Genomic DNA, 15,894 nt, shown 5'->3' with positions numbered 1-15,894 from the left:
GAAGGGTTGAATTGTATGTGAAATTTCTAGACAGAGAAATAATGCCTGCATTTCTTTACTCCGATGTTTTTTTAAATCTTTTTTTTTCTCCCAAAGATACATCGTGATGAACAAAGAAAAAGTCATACAGGGTAGACCAGGAGGGGAGAAAAAAGATTCCTAGAGGTTTTTATTGTTTGAGAGGAAAAGCCAAGATTATTCCAGTCCTAAGAGTGTGAAGATGAAAGAACCCTTCAACTTGACCCAGATCTGTGTTCATGTAAACTAGGTCAGACATGCTCTCCATTCCGGGGCTTTGCTGCCTCCCAACAGGCCGACCAGACCACTGATTCCACTTCAGCCCCTTTGCAGGGCTGCTCAGTGGGAGTGTGATTAGCAAATGTAAAGCTTCCTCACAAATCACCTAGCGATGCTGCTTCGGTGGGTATTACCATCTAACATTCAGGAAGCCAGAGTCCAAATTTAGAGTCCATTTTATTATTAGAATGTTATAAACCGTCCATGAAATGATGCACTGCCCAAGCACAGACAACAAAGTTATTTAGACTTGCATATGTAACCGCCACAATGAGGGCCAAGCGCCCTGGGGGAAATTTCTGCCGTCTCAATTTAAGAAATCTATTTGCTGTTTTTACTGTCTCAGCAGTATATGTAAATAAAGGGTTGTTATGGTGCCATAATTCCCGAATGATGGGCAGTAACTATACTTCAGTGGTTCTATAAACCAGCCCATTATGACAAGTCATGGCCAGTTTTTCACCAGGCAAAACCATTCTGCTAGTGTGAGCCATCGACGCTATATAAAAGGAGCATATAATTAAATCGAGTTGAAATAGAACACCATTCCATGTCAAATGCTGGTTACACAGCCACAAATCATAACATACTTTTAACGATGGCAGGATTTTGTTTTTGCTGGCAAAACTATGAGCTTCCACAGTGGGCCATCTTTAAAATAATAATAATGATCGTGCTAAGGGAAAGGTTGATGGGATCTTAATCTTAAGTGTGCATTTTGGTTTCTTTCAAAATTTGCCATGAAATTCTGAAGCCAAGTGTTCAGTGAAGGTAGAGTTACTAAATGACAATGGCCCACATCAGAAATAGCATTCTTCTGTTTTTTTCTTAACTTCTCTTTGGTTTTACCAAATTTCAGCATTGAGGATCCACTTAACCATAAACTTTGACATGACCCAAAGATCTTGCCTTCCTCTTCTGTGAGGCTCAGCTCAACTCTAGAACACATTCTGACAAACTCCTTTTTGACCCACTGCTTCTCCTACCCCCTGCGACTGGCCTTGAGCTTGAGACTTCAGTACTGATGTTCTTTCTTCCTCTGTCGCATAGTGTGGTCAGTGTTCTGCTAACCCAAAGGTCAATGGTTTCAGCCCACTCACCACTTCTTGGGAGAATAACAAAGCAGTCTGCTCCCATTAAGACTCACAGCTTCAGAACTCTGAAAATTGCTATAAGTCTGGACAGACTCAATGACAGTGGAATTTGTTTAAACTTTCTTCCAAAGTGACAAATAGTTTCTTAGCAGTTCAGGTGTCGCTTTTGTACCTAGGAATTTATGTATCCCTAAAGTGGAGGAAATATCTTTCCATTTTTACAAGCCCCTTTTCTCACAAACCACCTTTTTGTTGAAGGGAGGAGAGCATTCCTGGGTAACACAGATGGTTAAGGGCTTGGCTACTAATTAGAAAGTTGGTGGTTCGATTCTCCTCAGAACCATCTGAAAAGAAGGCTTGGCAGTCTACTCTGAAAGATCACAGCTGTTGGAAACCTGAGGGGTACAGGCCACGAGTCGGGAGTGGACCTACAGCAACTGGTCAAGTTGGTTTTTTTCCCTGAGAAGTCCAACATGAGCAGTTCTGCCCTGCGAGTGATTCCAGGGATTCTTATCTCAGCAGGTGTCCAAGCGTTTACACAAAGTAGGGCTAAGCCCAGGGCTGGAAAGCCTGTTACCAGGAAATCCCCAAAGATGCCTTCTCCAGGAACAGGATTACCCCTATGATATGCGACGTGGTACGCACCTGATTCCTGGCTATTAGGATGAGGCCTTTGCTTCAAAAAAAGAGGAGAGCAAAAACTATTTCCTTGCCCCCATAATCTGTTCGTGTCAGTGGAAAATTGCTAGATCTCTCTCTCCTGTCTGCTAATTCTTTAAATTGTTGCAAAAATAAAGTCAAACTCCGGCCTTTACTTTCTGCCTACAGGTATGCAGTTAATAATAAGGTGGGTAAAGAGGGGAACCCATCTTTGTTGTGGGTGGGAGTTTGCAATGAACAGTGAGGCTGAGTCTTTATTGTAAACACTGACATGCCTCAAGAATTTCCGCTCACAGCCGGGGAGTTCCAAGGAGTTAATCACAAAGGAAGACCAACCAACTTGCATCCATAGAGCAAAGGGCTAGACAGCATGCAGTATTCAAAGAGGGAATCTGAGCTCAGAAAAAAAGTAGAGAGAGGTACAAGAATGCTGATAAAACAGTGAACTGTAGGCTTATCTAACTGTTGTTTGAACCCTGTGCTATGCGGTACACCAACATCCCAGGGTAAATATTTTCCACAGTCATTTCCATGACTGATGGGAAATGCTGGAATATTGGTTCTTGACATTTCTAGTGACAGATTACACTAACAAACCATAGCCTTTCCCAGCACACCATTCCAGAACATCCACAATCCTTAATCAAGCAACCCACAGCGAGAAGCGTTTGCTTTCAGAAAAGCCACGTTCTGCCCCAGCTACCCCCAAATGCAATCAAGCCCTTGGCATGAAGGGCGGCAGGGGAGCTGCGTCCTCTGGCTTGGAATGCCACGGTCAGCATGTTTAACCAGTGTTGTAACTCTGGCTGCTCCAGGAGCAAGCCATGGCAGCCCCAAGGGAGTCAGAAGCCAGAATGCTGCCTTGTAATAAGAGTGTAAATAGACTCTGTAAATCAACTACAGAGGAAGCCTCTCTCTTGGTAAAGCCTCAAAATTACATGTATCTCATGAACATGAACTAGAAATAGCAACCACCATGGGGAAGGGACAGACAAGCCCCAGATTCAGTGTTCAGGGAACCACCCAGGGGGCTCTCCCATTCTGAGTCTCATGCTAGAATAGACGTGTGCCTGCACCCTGTTCCATTAAGATAAACCCCATTCAGGGAGAATGAGATGATGCAAGGTGTAATTTAGTAAAACAAAGCATCAAGCAAGGCGGTGACTGGACCAGGAATGGTCACTGAGATGTCTTTGCATGAGACTAGAATTCTAACTCTTGCAATGAAAAGTTGGGTAAGATTTAGATTTGTGGTAAAAGGTACCATTTGTTCAGATACTTACCATGTGCTTGGCACTTTCAAGAGCTATACACTGTGACATTTCATTTTCAAACTCTGAGATGGGCAAAACCCTAACCTATTTTGCAAGGAAATGGCCTAGGAAGTTGAAGTAAAACTAGTCCAGCCTGTGAAATCAGCACACACAGCTCACAATGGGAGAAGCCATGTTCCCAGTAAATGTATTATTAATATAAAATATGTAAACTCCACAGCTTGTGAAAAATCTAGGTGACAGTCTTCTAAATAGAGTTAATCTTTTTGGGAGGGTCTTCATCAACTCACTTTAAACTTGCCCTTTTTTATTTTTTTTTTTATTTTTTGTTTCTTTTCAAGTTACTTTTTGCCTTGTTCTTAATTTCAAGTCTCAAGTCCTGCCTTTCAAATGATCACTGTATTTGCAATCTGAGCAGTCAATATATGTTGTTGTTACATGCCATTGAGTTGCCTGTGACTCATAGTGACCCTATGTACAACAGCTCTGAACCCTGCCCTGTCCTGAGCCAGTCTCACTGACTCCTGCACGTAATCCTATTAATATCTCTGAGAAAAAGCCCTCATGATGATAGTATTAATATTATAGATACTAAGAAAAACTCATTAACAGAAGCCAGTAGGAAAACACAGGTAATACGCAAACATGTAAGAACAGGTGAGAAGTTGAACATTTACTGTGTAACTAGTATTTAAAGCACATTAAATGTTCCCAGATCCTCCTAGAACATATTAGGGAACTCTGGTGGCCTAAATGACAAGAAGCTGTGCTCCAATCCCAAGGGTATGTGGTTCGAATTCACCAGCTGCTTCACTGGAGAAGGAGGAGCAATCTCTACCCGTGTGATTTACTGCCTCTGAAAACCTGTTAGAGCGTCAGCTATAGGTCGGTACCAGCTTGACAGCCCACAATAACAATAATAACAAAGCTACAGTCTTACAATATAAAATAAAAGCCAGCCTATCTTCTTGGGAGAGCTGTGGATTTCAGTTTTAAACATTTTTTCTGTTAGGGCTTATGAGGTATTGCATGTACTCTGGGGTTTAAAGAAGGACAAGTCAGGGACGGAAAGTAAGGGACAAAGCCATGAGAACATGGTCGACCTAGCCCTATTTGTGATGAGATTCAGTGTGTGATAATGCCTGTACCAGTTTGCTCACACTAATTGAGACTCTCGTAGGTTACTTTGAATGGCTCCCGCTCTCTGCCTAAAAATCAGAGTAAAAGACTCCCGCGGCTTTGCATGGTTGTTTAGTTTATGAGCAACTTGGAATTAAAACTTATTCAGAATCTACAGTAATTACAATAATAATGGCAATAAAATACCTCATGTTGGTGAGCTGTGGTGTGGTTTATGAATCCAGAAACTGTATTATCTGCTGTGAAATGAGTCCTAGTGCATCTCACTTATAAAATTAAAATAGGGAGGTTCTTAGAGGTCAACTCGCCTCAGCCATGATCGTAGGCAGCTCCTGAGAAACAACCGGGAGACTGAAAACTCACTTCCCAGACCTCACCATTCGTACATAACAGCCACCTTGCCAGGTGACCGGGTTCTTGGAATTTCTAAATGAAGTCTGTAATTCAGCAAGCAAGTTGATGTTGACTTCAGATTCCAAGTGCACGTTTTCTTTATCTAGGCTGTCAACCCCTGGGAGAATGATGCTTACTCTGGTGAGGCCACATCTGGATAAATCAGATTGAAAATGGCTAAGAAGTCAAAGGAGTAAGAGAAGGATTGTCTTGATTATTTAAGAAATCACCCAAATTCACTTTGTGATTGTGTGGACAATTTTATTTGTGTATTTAACAGTGTTTTCCTTAAGTGTGGAAAGGAAGGAACAGTTTAAATTCACTTGGATGCCTTCAAGTCAGAACTGACTCATAGCTGACCCTTCAGCAGGTTTTAAATCACACAGGAGGAGATTGCCTACTTTACTCTCTTGGAGCAGCTAATGGATTTGAGCCAAGTGACTATGGGTTGGCAACGCAACTCTTTATCCACTAGGCCACCAGAGCCACCAGTATGAAATTGTGTCAACCACTTATTGGTTGTACAACCTTAAGCAAATCATCATGTTTAAGCCTCAATTTCCTCATTTGTATGATCACTTTAATAGTAATATTTATTGTGTAAAATAGCTGTCAAGATTATTGAGATATTGCAAATAAAGTCTTAGAAATTTTCCTAGCAAATGCTAAGTAAGCTATTCTTGTTAATGCTTTCTTTGACATTCTCTCAGCTCTAGAAAACAAAAGAAACCAAAGTGGGAGTGGGGGGGATTTTTTTCATAGTATTTTGAGGTTATCCACTGAATTTTATTTTTCCTTTATAAGTGTTAATTATTGTTTGTAATTAAATAATACTTGATCATAGAACTCTTCTCTCTTTACTCATATTTTATATCAACATATGGCGGTGCTTGAAAAGCGCAGAAACTTTATTATGTCATTATCTTTATTATTTAATGATAACTTGGCTCCCAGAAAGGGTGAGCAATGTTCTATCTCACTGTGCCTGATTTGCTCCCTGGGGAGCAGTGGGGAGTAACTAAAAATCTCTCCCTCTTATTCTTAGCAAGTAATGAGCTCTGGCTTACTGACAAATTTAAATGCTAATATAGTCCTGTAGAAAGATTTAAGAGTCAGAAAGCCTGAATTCAAGTTCAAACTCAGTCACTTACTAGCTGTATGGCCTTGAGCTAATCACTTAACCTTTTGCACATCCCACAGAGTTAGAGCATTGATGCGGGCCTCTTTTTTTTTGTTTGTTTGTTTGCTGAGCTACTGTGATCCTTCACAGAATCATTGAAGGAATTTATAACACTAAAACATTTGATCATTCAGTATCATTATAGCAGACATTAATCAAACTCAATCTCATTGCTGGCAAGGCAGAACCGACTCATAGCTGACCCTCAGGCAGCCTTCCCAAGCTGTAAATCACATGGGAAGAGATCACTCATCTTTATCCCTTGGAGAAGATGGTGGATTCAAGCTAACAGAGAAGTACAGCCTTTGGGTGAGCCACACAACTCCCTGACTACACCAGCAGGGCTCCCTGACTCACAGACCCTATAAGAATTATTAATAGTAAGGCCTAGGCTAGGATAATGAGACCATCAATAATACTTTGTGAGGCCAGCTTAATTTTGATTAAGCCTCTTTCACAAAGATGAACAGTAGCTATCACTCTTCTTTTAAACAATAGCAAAACCAACCCAAATCCAACCACTTATCTTTTTTAAAAATCCAGTTGCTCATAAAAACTCCTTCAAGTGCTAAGTTCCAAAAGCAGATTTCTCCTCAAGAGTGTCTCTTTGCTGTGCCCCTTCAGAGTGAGGTTATAAGAACAGATTTTAGACACTTTACTTGTCTTTTGATGAGCGAAAAAAATCTAGATAGAGAATGAAGGTTTAAACATCCAGTTCAGGACAATACTTAACAGTTATTTCAACTCTAGAACCATACTGTCATCATTGTTGTTGTTGTTGTGTACTTTTAGGTTGGAACTGACTATCTAGCTGACCTTCCAGTGAGTTTTCAAAGGCATAGGAGGAAACTGCCTTTCTCCCTCAGAGCAGCTGGTGGATTCGAACCAAGGGCCTTTGAGTTGGCAGCACAACTCCTTATCCACTAAGCTACCAGAGCTCCCTTAAACTATATTGTTGTTGTTGTTATATACGACAGAGTCGGAATTGACCTATAACTGACTCTTTGATGGGTTTTCAGAGACAGTTAATTGTACAGGAGGAGATTGCCCATCCTTTTCCCACAGAGCAGCTGGTGGCCTCGAACCAAGTGCCTTCAAGAATATGCAGCTCAACTTCTTGCCACTAGGCCACCAGAGCTCCCTAGAATCATATTACCTCAGTTTAAATCCTTACAAGCTGTGACCATGATTAGGGAAATAAGCTTCTCTGTGCCTCAATTTATTAACCTGTAAAATGGGAACAATTCTAAGACCTCTTTTCGTGACTTTTTTTAAAGAATGTAGCAAGTCAGAGTACAAAGTGCTGGTACCATTGTGGATGTATAATAAATGCCACTGGTGGTAACTGTAATTAACAGGCTCATCAACATTAAAATGAACAGCAATTTTCCCAAGGTACCTAGAGAGCTCCTTGCCCTCAACTGCGGCAGGTGTGCCCCAGCTTCGGTCTGATACCCTCACCTCAGGCTATCATTGCACCTTGTGCCAACTGTCGTGATATTGGATAGTTGTCTATATGTTTACAGAATGTGTGTTCTATTGTTGCTTTTCCTGTGTCTGTTACAATCCCTAATTGAGTGGTATACTGGTAAACCAGTTCTCTGAAAAGCAGCATTCTGGTGTGTAGCATTTACCAGTTTCTACGGTATAAATTAAATATCCCAACTATGGCTCATGTCAGCTTCCAGTCAATCGTTTAATAACTGATCTACCAAACTCATGAATATTTAAGAGTTAAGCTTTCAAGATGCCAGGTGAGCTGGTTCCAGTGCCCAGCACCTATTACTTAGGCTCGAGTCAGTGTGAACAGGTTAATCAGTCAAGCTGGCTGCCGCATCAAGTGGAGATAGATATTCCACAGAAGATGATGAAAATGACAGAATGCAGAAAGACGTGTGTAAGTAAAATCGTACACCAGAGGCACAGAGACATCTAATCACATCTCTGCCGTCAGATGAGAAATCAGTCCCATGACCATAGCTCAAATACAGTTTCCATGACGGTGACTCAAATGCCTCTTAGTTCCAGCTGTCTCCTGCCTCCCTCCCCCACCCTGACTTCTTCTGCCACAGTTGTACTTAAGCAGCCAGCAGGTTGCAGAATAGAAGCTGGAAAGGAAAGAGTTTTATACATGTTTATTGAAATATCTTTGCTATTTATTGAAAAAAAAATCTTTAAAATGAGGAGCATCCCATTGGTGTCATCAAATTAATGATAGCAGCTTCCTTCCATAGCCCTACTGCAGTGTAAGTAAAGGTGTTGCCAATAAGTTATAAACCTGTAGAAAGACAAAGAATTGGAAAGGAAATAGCACAAGTACGAGTTTGGAGAAAGAGGCATACAGACAGATAGTGAGGAAGACAGAAGACAAGAGAAGCTTGGAGGAACTCACATTCTAACCAGGAGGGAAAACTGAGGATTGAATCTTCAAAATAGTCAAATGTGGGGAGAAGGGTGCAACAATGAATGAATGGAATCCCAAAATCTCTGTAGATATTCATTGAAATGAAAAATAAACAACCTAAATTAAAAAAAAAAAACCAAACATAAGGCACTTTTGAAGGGAAAGTGATAGGAAGAAGGCTCTTAAAGGGGCTGTCTGATTCCTAGATTCCTGTTTTCCTTTGCATTACCAAGTATCTGCTCCCTAGCAGAGCCTGGACATTTTTCCTGTGAGGGGCTGAGATGGCTGGAGACTGCCTAGCATTATACTGAAGGGGAGTGTTAAAGCACATATATGTATACACAACACACACACACACACATACACACAGAGGAGTGTTAAAGCACATACACACACACACAGACACACGAGTGTTAAAGCACATGTATGTACACACACACACACACACACACACATACATACTCCTTAGATGCCGAATATGGGAGCTCTTTGAGAAATGGTGCTGCTAACTACTTCTCTGACGGCTGAATCAACCAGGGTCTCCATGGGACAAAGATGGCCAATTTCTTCCCATGCTTATAGCCTCAGAATCCAATGGAGAGTCAACCAAGAGTTTTTTCCAACTCCACAGTAATGAGTTGATGAGATTTGGAGGCCCCAAACCCCCTCTTCTAGAACCATCCCCAAAAGTTAGAAAGTAAACCTTCAACTTTCCCCTCACCAAGTATTTCATAAATTCTTCCCTGGGAATGTTGACCCATCCAAAGGTACTGAAACTCCTATTGTAACTCACAGTTCTCACAGCTTACGATGAGATTCTACTTTCCCAGTGCCCCCACTCTTAAATATGAACTAAAAAAACAAAGATTATCAGACAAGTAAAGAAATCCCTAACATGCACTATAGGGACCAAAACAAAGAAATAGGGAAAAGCAACATGGAAGAAGCTGTATGCAAGGAGAACACATCAAGGAAGTATTATTAATATCCGCTGGGAGATAAGAGAATGTATTGTAAAAGCAAAACAGAAACAGGATGCTATGTGTTTTAGAAAGAAACCCCTTAGAAAACATCAACAAAAACAGATCTTTGAAAATGAGACCATAAATAAAAAGAATTCAATAAAAGTTTTAACAGATAAAAATGAAGAACTCTTTCAAAAGGTAAAGCAAATATCCACAGAAAGGTAATATAAGAGAAGAGATAAGGAAATTAGAGATGGGTCCAGGAGATTGGAGACTCAAGAAATAAAAATTCCATAAACGCAGAACAGAGGAAAACAAAGCAAAAAAATTATCGATGACATCATAAAGGAAATTTCCCACAGTTGTTGTTGTTATTGTTATGTGCCGTGGAGTCACTTGCAACTCATAGCGACTCTATGTACAACATCCCTAAACCCTGCTCTGTCCTGCGACAATCACACTGTCTCCAACACACTAACCCTGATTTCCCCCGTCACTAAATCAATGCACCTCATAGAGGGTCTTCCCCTCCTATGCAGTCGCTCCACCCTCCCAAGCATGACGTCCCTCTCCAAGGACTGGTCCCTCCTTGCAACATGTCCAAAGTATGTCAGACGAAGTTTCAGAATCCTTGCCTCCAAGGAGCAGCCTGGTTTAACCCACTCCAGGATGAACCTGTTCATTTTCTTAGCAGTCAATACTCTTCTCCAGCATCACAACTCAAAGGCATCAACTCTTCTATCCTCCCTAGTCATTGTCCAACTTTCTGACCCATAAGAAATTATTGCAAAGACCATGGTCTGTATCAGAAACACCTTAGTCTCCAAAGGGACACCGTTGCTCTTAAGTGCTTTGGAGAGGTCCCTAACAGCAAACGTTCCCATTGCGATATGTCTTTTAATTTCCTGGCTGCTGGTGCCAAGAGTGTTGACTATGGAGCCAAGCAAACTAAAGCTGGGAACAATCTCAATCTCTTCACCATCCATCCTGATGCTGCTAATTGGTTCAGTGGTGAGAATCTTTGTCTTCTTGATATTGATCCTCAATCCATATTAAAGGCTGCAGTCCTTGACCCTCTACAACAAGTGCATGAGGTCCTCCTCAGTTTCAGCAAGCAGGGTTGTATGATCTGCATAACACAGATTATTGATAGGTCTTCCACCAATCCTGATGCCACAATTCTCCTCATAGAGCCCAGCCTCCCAGATAATCTGTTTTGCATACAGGTTGAAAAGGTATGGAGACAGGACACATCCCTGATGTACATCCTTCCCAATTTTGAACCATGTAGTGTTTCCTTGCTCTATTCTGATGACTGCCTTTTGGTCCAAGTATAGGTTTCACATTAGCATGATCAAGTGTTCTGGGATTCCCATTCTTCTCAGAGTCAGCCACAGTTTTTTATGATCCACACGCCTTTGCATAATCAATGAAACCCAGATAGACATTCCTCTGGTACTGCCTGATTTCAGCTAAGATCCATCTAACATTAGCTACAATATCACACAGTTAAAGGAGAAAATAAATTCAAATTAAAGGGATCCACTGAGTCCCAAAAACAAATTAAAAATAAATCTTTAGTAAAATATGTTATAAAATCTCTGAAAACTAAGAGCAAAGAGAAAAATCTTCCAAGCTGTTAGACAGAAAAACCAGATCACATTCAAACTTATCATGAGCCCAAATGACTTTGACCTCAAAAGTAACATGGAAGGGATACATGTCCCCCACCTCTTAGAATTCCTTACACAAACTGTTAAAGAGATGTAAAGGTGAAATAAAGACATGTTCAGTTGTATAGGTCTCACAAAATAACCTCCTATAAATCCTTTCTCAGAAAGCTACTGTAGAATGAGTTCTAATAAAATAAGAGGATAAACCAAGAACTAGGAGGACAAAGGATATAAGAAACATGACATTCTGCACAGAAGAGTGGTAAATACGTTCTTACAAGAGCGAGGGCGATAGCACAGTGGAGGTGGATGGAAGGAGAAGGACCACACAGAGTGGGGCAGGTCAGAAGGCCACAAGAGAGGCTTCTTCAGAGGATGAGAATGGAAGACACCAGCTGCACCTAAACACATAGAGAGTCAATGAAGAATTTGGAGTTGAATTAAGTGTTGTTGTTGTTGGTCATAGAGACATTTGGTAGACATGGTGGGGTGATGTATGAGTCGTATTTCTAAAGGTGGTACCTTTATGCAAAGAAATATGAATGTACTTGATGTTCTTTGAGGGAAAGATAGACAATTTCTTCTCATGCAACTTATAGCTTCAGAAAACTCTCTTGAAGGGTCAAGTTTGAGTTGGTCCCAACACAATGGTGATGAGTTTGAGGGTTTGTGGGGGTTTATTTTGTTGTTAGTTGGTTGGTTTTTTGTGTGTTTGTTTTGTTTTTGGTTTCTATCTTCTAAGATGCCTCTGAGTGCCACTTTCCGGCCTTTCATTTTCAGTGGAGAGCTTAAATGTTTTTGACACATAGGGGTGCTGAGTCAACAGTACATGTATCAGATATGAGCAGGCAAAACCACAGGGCAATTATTTGCTTCAGCAAAAACAAAGTTTCATAATCACAAAAATGCAAACACTGAGAGTTGATTTCATGAAAATTGTATGACAATCTATTGGACAAGAGAAGGTGCCAGAAGAGTATCCCATAAAATTGAAACTAAAGGGTAGAAGTGAAATACAGCTGCTGTTGTTGGTGGTGGTGGTAAGTGCCGTCGAGTCGCAGGCGACTCATAGCGACCCTATGAAGGAGAGTCCTCAACGCTTGGGTGCCTTCCATCCTCTCTCCAGGTTCATAGGGTTTCCAGGGGCAAGCTATTATGGAAGTGGATGCTACTCCTCCTTCCAAGCTTGTTTTAATCGGGGAGCACCACCCCACTCTCTGTCCTCATTGGGTAGCCAACCATTAATGCATTTGACACATCAGTGTCCCAGTGTTCAGCCTCACAGCAACCAAAAGTGACCGCTGTACGGCAACTTGTACACCAGGGCTATACGACCTAGAGGAATGTCTGAATAAAAACAATGAAAGACAGGCCCGAGGGCTATAGATTAAAAGTCACCCACCTTTGGCTTGGTAGCATTGCTTTCTGTTGACTGGGCCAGCTGATGTCTCTCTCAGCTAGCTTCTTTTTATCATGGAAAGCCAAAACTAAAATAACTAGGAAGTAGCAACATGCCATTAAGAGCAATTATCAAAATACTGAGAGGAATGCTCAGGTCATCTCTAAAGAGTGCTAGAGGGGGCTGAGCTATAGTCAGTGGATGGGAATAAAAGAGTATGGCTACCCTTAACAAATTAGACCATTACTCTTTGTTCATTTATAGCTTTAATTAAAAATAAAAACTTCAGGAGTTAGTTTACAAAGTAGGGGGAGAGAAAATCTTTATTGATGAGTCATTCTTTCTCTGAGAAGTAGATCCTATTTTCTTTAAGAATTTTACTTAGTCCAATAGTTAATTCTTTGTCATGGGAATATTACAGCATATTTCTACAACGTGGGCTAACGAGTTTAAAAAAAAAAGAGGGGGAAAAAGTTATAAAAATCAGGTTGTGAGTAGGTGCTGGGTGATAGCTGTAATTTTCCTCTCACCCTGTGCACGCATATCAAACTGGGGTTCATTTGCACTGACCTGTAGCTTCATTTTTTCTCGCCCTCTCTCCTTGAAATGATAAAGTTTTCAATTCTTGAATAAGGAGTGAAGCCTCAGGCAACAGAATGAGGTCTGGAAAGGGATATGCAGAGGACAATGATAAACTACTTGCTGCCTTCTACTTGGTCTTGGGGAGGGAAAGCATCTTCCTCCATCTTGGTCTCTAAGAACTGTTACTCCAGCTCTTACCATGTGCTTACTGACATTCATCTGTGTGGTGAATTAGGAGAATTGTGGCATCAGGATTGGTGGAAGATCTATTAACAATCTGCGTTATGCAGATGATACAACCTCGTTTGCTGAAACTGAGGAGGACCTCATGCACTTGCTGCAGAGGGTCAAGGACTGCAGCCTTCAGTATGGACTGAGGCTCAATGTCAGGAAGACAAAGATTCTCACCACTGGACCAATTGGTAGCATCAGGATGGATGGTGAAGAGATTGAGATTGTTCACAGCTTCAGTTTGCTCGGCTCCACGGTCAACACTCTTGGCACCAGCAGCCAGAAAATAAAAAAAACGTATTGCCCTGGGAACGTCTGCTGTTAGGGACCTCTCTAAAGTACTCAAGAGCAATGGTGTCTCTTTAGAGATGAAGGTGCACCTGATACAGGCCATGGTCTTTGCAATCACTATGTTATGCATCAGAGAGTTGGACAATGACTAGGGAGGACAGAAGGAGAATTGATGCCTTTGAGCTGTGGTGCTGGAGAAGAGTATTGAATGTACCATGGACTGCCAAGAAAGCAAACAGATTCATCCTGGAGGATTAAACTAAGCAACTCCTTGGAGGCAAGGAGTTTGAGGCTTCGTCTGACATACTTTGGGCATGTTGCAAGGAGGGACAGGTCCTTGGAGAGGGACATCATGCTTGGGAGAGTGGAGGGACAGCTCAAGAGGGGAAGACCCTCTATGAGATGGATTGATTCAGTGACTAGGGTAATCGGGATGGGTGTGTCAGAGGCGGTGTGATTGGCACAGGATAGAGCGGAGTTTAGGGCTGTTGTACATAGGGTCGCTGTGAGTCGCAAACGACTCGACGGCACATAACAACAACAGTGTTTGATCCAAACCATTATTAACAAAACGTGCTCTAAGTTCAAAATGACCTATTTGCTGTCTTTAGAATGTGTGTCCTGCCTCGAATATGGCTCAGCAAGTAATTAAGGGGATATGGTGTGGCCAGGTTGCAGAACTCTGTCTGTCCCCAGAGGTACTGGGCTCAAGGTCCTCTCTTTCTTTCCCCCAGGCTACCAGTGTGCCTGTCTTTCTCAGTTCACCGGGAGAAACTGTGAATCTGAGATTACAGCCTGCTTTCCAAATCCCTGCCGAAATGGAGGCTCCTGCGACCCAATTGGAAACACTTTCATCTGTAATTGTAAAGACGGGCTCACTGGGGTCACGTAAGTATGCTTGTGCTGTAGTTTTTCTCTAAGCTTCTTTTTCTTACTAAGAAAATAAATCAATGAACAGCTAACTGGGATAAAAATATTTACCACTCCTGTGACAGGCCAAGGGCTAATCTATTTAATATACAAAGAAGAATTCCAAACCCTCTGCCTTCCTATAGGGACTCTACCTTTCTTAGCTACTCTGCACCTGGCTTCTGGGACTGTAAATTTTTATAGGAAGACACTGTCCACCTTTCTTCCTCAGAGCAGCTGGTAAATTTGAACCACCAACCTCTCCATTAACAACCCAACACATTATGTACCACATCACCAGGAATCCACCAAAAATGATGACATGTGACTAGAATGCTGCTCTGGGTAGTAGGGCCGTAGTGGGCTCTGATGGGATAGACTGTAGAGAATTGGACTGCTGGCCCACCGTACCTCTCTGGCAGTTTAAATCCACCAGGGGCTCTGGGAGGAAAGATGGGCAATCTCCTGTATAGTTTACAGCCTCAGAAAACCCACTGGGTGGTCAGCTTATGAGTCATTTCTGACTTGACATCAATGAATTGGTTTGGGGAGGTTTTTGGGTTTTGGTTTTTTTAAAAAGTGAGGTTATGGTATTTTGTTGTTTTCTCTTCTCCTTTATGTTGTTGTTATGTACCATCTAGTCCAAACGGACCCATAGCTGATCTTCCAGCAGGCTGTCAGATATTTAAATCGCATGGGGGAAGAGTGCCCATCTTTCTCCCGCAGAATAGCCCGTGGGTTCAAACCATGCACCTTTTGATTGGTGGTGTAACTCCTTACAAGGAAGCCACCAGAGTTCCCTTTTTACTTTATTCTTCTCTGTATTTTCCATATTTTGTCAGAGCTCCCTATATTTTGCCTAGATAATATATATTCCAATACTAGGAAGCCTGCTATTTTAAAAGGAAGTTATCAGTGGCACCTCATATTTCCAGTATGATTCTGAGGGAGGAAAAGCCTCAGTTACCCCAGAAGACATTAACTGGTTTAAACTGCACAACATTTTATGACATTTCAAAGATACTAAAATTTACAATTTATCTTTTCTTTGCACATTTTGTTTTTATTATGTGTTGTCAAGTTGCCTGCAACCCTAGGTACAGCGGCACTGAAGCCTGTCCTGTCCTGAGCCAGTCTCACTAATTCTGACACACCAATCCATATTTCCCCAGTTTCTCTGTCAATCTGTCTCATCCAGGGTCTTCCTGTCTTGTGCTGTCCACCCTTCTAAGCATGTCCTTCTCCAAGGACCGCTGTTTTCTGGCCACAAAGTGTGTGAGAAAGAGCTTCAAAATCCTAGCCTCCAAGAAGAACCTTGGTTTTACCCTTTTCAAGACACATCTATTTGTACCTCTCCCCCCCCCAAAAAACATAAAAAACAAACAACCAAAAAAAAAAAAAA

The 15,894-nt window shown here is 41.6% G+C and overlaps 1 protein-coding gene across 1 annotated transcript in view; it reads left to right on the top strand.

The window, feature by feature from the left end:
- The window catches only part of FAT3 (FAT atypical cadherin 3), a 779,036-nt gene that overhangs the window by 752,010 nt on the left and 11,132 nt on the right, over positions 1–15,894 (top strand). The window contains exon 22 of the mRNA XM_006897182.1: positions 14,318–14,471. Coding sequence (XP_006897244.1) covers positions 14,318–14,471 — 154 coding nt within the window. The remainder of the gene's footprint in view (positions 1–14,317; positions 14,472–15,894) is intronic.

This window comes from Elephantulus edwardii, unplaced genomic scaffold (genome assembly GCF_000299155.1).
Source record: "Elephantulus edwardii isolate Elephantulus edwardi_28Jun2011 unplaced genomic scaffold, EleEdw1.0 scaffold00203, whole genome shotgun sequence".
NCBI classification, from domain to species: Eukaryota; Metazoa; Chordata; class Mammalia; order Macroscelidea; family Macroscelididae; genus Elephantulus; species Elephantulus edwardii.
Note: the sequence above shows the minus strand (reverse complement) of the source record. Positions and strands in the feature narration are given on the sequence as shown.